General features: G+C 49.3%; 1 protein-coding gene across 1 annotated transcript; it reads left to right on the top strand.

Annotated features, from left to right (window-relative positions):
- Window positions 1-444: 444 nt before the first annotated feature.
- On the top strand, window positions 445-3,696 carry LOC117241256. The gene is made up of 2 exons (XM_033507220.1): window positions 445-712; window positions 1,682-3,696. The coding sequence occupies exons 1-2, from the start codon at window positions 445-447 to the stop codon at window positions 3,694-3,696; spliced, it is 2,283 nt and encodes a 760-aa protein (XP_033363111.1).
- The last annotated feature ends 695 nt before the right edge of the window (window positions 3,697-4,391 follow it).

The following is a 4,391-nucleotide window of genomic DNA, read 5'->3' as shown; positions in this document are numbered from 1 at the left end:
GCGACACAGGTTACTCCAACATGCCCCACCTGTCAAGGACCACACCCCATTTGGAGATGTGACACCTTCAAAACCAAATCCCTTCGCGAACGCATTCGGGAGGTCAAAAGGGCATCACTATGCCTCAACTGCCTCGGGAAAGGGCACACAACGAAGCATTGTTTCGCAGGATCATGTCGCGTATGCGGAGAACGACATCATACAATGCTGCATAGGACAAAACGCCATTCAGGGTCTCGTTCCAGCACGTCCAGCCCGAAATCTTCCCCATCAAATAGCCGATCCACAACACCTTCTTTGCCACCCTACGTATCACCCACTCGTCGCAAAAGGCACACAACAGACCACAGATCGGAAACACCACGAACAGCCGCGTCTCCAAGTCCACCGCCCAGTGACAAACGAACACACAACCCATGACGCCGACGATCGACGACTCCGTTCATGACCGAACATATCAAACCAATAGCATCCGAATTACTGTCCAATGATCTAGTCATCACAGCGCAGATTAATATTTTGAATGATAAACAGCAACCAATCCGTTGTCGAGCGTTGCTCGACACCGGATCCAGTATGAACTTCATTACCGAGGAATTAGCAAAATCGTTAAGGATAAGGCAAAACAAATGTTCGGTCCCGATCGGAGCTCTAGATACATTGACAACGACCTCTAAGCGACACATCACGGACACGATCACTTCCACTGACGGTACATACACGCGGACATTAACGTTCCTTATCATTCCAATCATATCAACCTTAATTCCCAGCGAACCCATCGATCGTTCGACACTTGAGATACCAAAAAATCTCAAATTGGCCGATCCACGATTTCATTTACCAGCTCCGATAGATGTACTATTAAGCTCAGGTTCAACACTCGCGTCGATGTGTGTGAGACAAGTCAACCTCACGCAGCCAGACGAGCCTGGACTGCGTCTGCAAAAGACGCGATTCGGATGGGTAATCGGGGGGAGTCCAACTTCCCAAACCGCTACAAACATATTTCACACATCCACGACGACTTTACAAGCAGACCTCGCGCGGTTTTGGGAAATCGATGAAGGACCCTCAATTAAACATATCTCAGAGGCAGATCGACGATGCGAAGAACACTTCCAAGCCCACACCCGACGCACCAGCGAAGGACGATACATCGTCGCTCTACCTTTCAACGATCAGCTTCAGTCACTCGGATCCTCTAAAACGCTGGCGAGTAAACGACTCGCCTCACTCAATCGCCGATTCCAGCACGACAAACGCTTCGAATCAGAATATCGAACGGTAATACAGGAATACCTGGCGTTGGGACACATGACGAAGGTCAATGACAACCACTCCGACGACAACGGATACTATTTACCCCATCATGGCGTGACCAAAGCATCGAGTCAAACCACCAAACTCCGTGTAGTTTTCGACGGATCGGCACCAAGCACTACCGGAACCTCCTTAAACGATACACTTCACACAGGACCCAAGTTACAGGAAGATTTATTTTATATATTAATTAGATTCCGCGCTCATCAATACGTACTCACCGGCGACATCGAGAAAATGTATCGGCAATTCCTCGTACGACCAGAGGATCGGAAATATCAAAGGATATTATGGCGCAGCGCGAGTGGAGAAACAGAAACATATGAGCTTAACACTGTAACGTTCGGTTTATCCGCAGCCCCGTATCTAGCTATTCGGTGCCTCAAGCAACTGGCAGAGGACGAAGGACATCGATTTCCACGTGCAGCACAGGTACTGCAGCGGGATTTCTACGTCGACGACGCTCTCACCGGAGCTGAAACGAAGGACGAAGCCCTCACGCTCAGAACAGAACTCACCAATTTACTTCAACTGGCCGGCTTAAACATACGAAAATGGGCGTCAAACGATAATGACTTATTACACGGACTCTCCTTAGAAGAAACAAATCACCAACATTTTTTGGGCGACTCGCAAACCTTGAAGACGCTGGGAGTGTTTTGGAATTCATCCGACGACTCTATTCTTTACTCGGTCGAAGTCAAACCCACGCCGTCTCGAGTCACGAAACGAATCATCAGCTCGGAGATTGCAAAAATTTACGATCCGCTCGGTCTGCTCGCACCGGTGATTGTTCGGGCCAAGATGCTACTTCAACGAATATGGTCGTCGAAAATCGATTGGGATGAATCACTTCCGATCGAGTTACATACAGAGTGGGAAAGGTACTATGCCCAATTACCCTTATTAAACAACGTCAGGTTCCCACGCAAGGCAATAATCGAGTCCGCAATGGAAATTGAACTGCATGGTTTCTGCGATGCCAGCGAAAAGGCTTACGGAGCCTGTATTTATCTTCGAACCCTTAACACCAACGGCCGTGTTTGGACCCAACTTTTAACCGCAAAATCGAAAGTCGCCCCACTCAAGTGCCAGACCATTCCTCGGCTCGAGCTGAGCGGAGCACTCCTTCTTACGTCCCTGATGTCGACAATACAACAAGCCCTATCACACAAAATTACTCGAACTATCTATTGGACCGATTCCACTATCGTCCTCCATTGGCTCAATACATCACCTCACACCCTTAAAACATTCGTCGCTAACAGAGTCTCCGAAATTCAAACAAAAACCAGCATCCGCGATTGGCGCCACGTTCCTACCGACGACAATCCCGCGGACTTAATATCACGCGGCCAAACACCCGAAGAGTTTCTGCGCCCAACCATCTGGCAGCACGGTCCTGCATGGCTCTACCAGTCGGAAGGCTATTGGCCGACATGGGCGCTAACACCGCAAATTGAAGTACCGGAGCAGAAAGGGGCGATTTGTCTGTCCACAAACCCCGCCGATTACTGTTTGTTGCAAAGGTATTCATCCTGGCCCAAGTTGATACGAATCATAGCTCGTTGCCTCCGTTGGAAACAGAAAAGGAACCGAGCGGCACCCCTAACCGTTACTGAATTACGCATAACGCACAATAAACTGATAAAATTGTTGCAAAACATCCATTTCTCCGAGGAAATTCGCACACTCCAAAAAGATCGGAACGCGGCGATAAAGGGTAAGCTCACGCGACTCAATCCGTTCATAGACAAGGAAGGAATATTGCGAGTCGGGGGTCGACTCAGTCATTCGTCGATGACCTTCGCCCAGAAACATCCCATAGTATTACCTAAGTCATCCGTTACAACACGCATCATAGACCACGAGCACAAGATCCACATGCATTCCGGAACGCAGGCTACGTTATACGCAGTAAGACAAAGATACTGGCCCGTTGACGGTCGAAGTCAAGTATGGCGGGCGATCAAAGGCTGCGTCCGCTGCTGCCGCGCTCAACCACCGCCGGTACAATACGTGATGGGTAATCTGCCGGAGGCGCGAGTAACGGAATCTCGCCCATTTAGAAACGTCGGCGTCGATTACTGCGGGCCGTTCCACATCAAGGAAAAACGAGATCGTAACCGTCGTCAGATAAAAGTATACGTAGCCATTTTCGTATGCCTAGCAATTAAAGCGGTACACATCGAGCTCGTTGACGATCTCACTAGCGAAGCCTTCATCGCCGCTCTTCGCAGATTTATCGCTCGACGAGGCTATTGCTCCACCATCCATTCTGATAATGGCACCAACTTCAGAGGAGCAAGCAACGAGAGCTTCACGATTTATTACAATCGGACGATCACAAGGAAAAAGCAACCGCATTTTTAGCCGACAAACAAATCGAATGCCGCTTCATTCCCCCTCATTCGCCGCATTTCGGTGGGCTATGGGAAGCAGCAGTGAAGTCATTTAAACGCCACCTCAGGCGTGTAGCCGGCAACGAGTTACTCACCTCTGAACAATTGAATACTCTTATCATAGAAATAGAAGCAGTCCTCAATTCCCGCCCGCTAACTCCTATCTCCACCGATCCAAATGATCTCCTAGTCCTCACTCCCGGACATTTTCTCATTGGCGATTCACTAATGTGCTTACGTGATCGAGATTTCAGAGACATTCCATCGAACCGACTCTCCAGATGGCAGCATATCCAACAGCTTAAACAGCATTTTTGGAACCGCTGGCATAAGGAGTATTTGAACGAGCTAACAAAAAGGCACAATCGTCATCCTCAGAGAGGACAACGTTCCCTCCATGCATTGGCCTCTGGGCCGAGTTATCAAGGTTAATCCAGGCGCCGATGGTGTCATCCGGACAGCTACAGTTCAGACGGCAAAGAGCGTTTTGGATCGGGCCGTCAAAAGGCTTGTCCCACTGCCAATTCAACCCGATCTCGAGAAACCCGAACAACTAGCCACCGAGACGAACTAAGATGGGAACTTCAACCACATCTCGCTAATTTGATCGGTACCCTCTCAACGGGGGGAGGATGTTACGCCATGCGGCTTGCCATAGATCATATT

The sequence above is a fragment of the Bombus vosnesenskii genome, unplaced genomic scaffold (assembly GCF_011952255.1).
Source record: "Bombus vosnesenskii isolate JDL3184/JDL3185 unplaced genomic scaffold, Bvos_JDL3184-5_v1.1 scf7180000015539, whole genome shotgun sequence".
NCBI lineage: Eukaryota > Metazoa > Arthropoda > Insecta > Hymenoptera > Apidae > Bombus > Bombus vosnesenskii.
The sequence above is the reverse complement of the archived record's forward strand: the minus strand, read 5'-3'. Positions and strand labels throughout refer to the sequence as shown.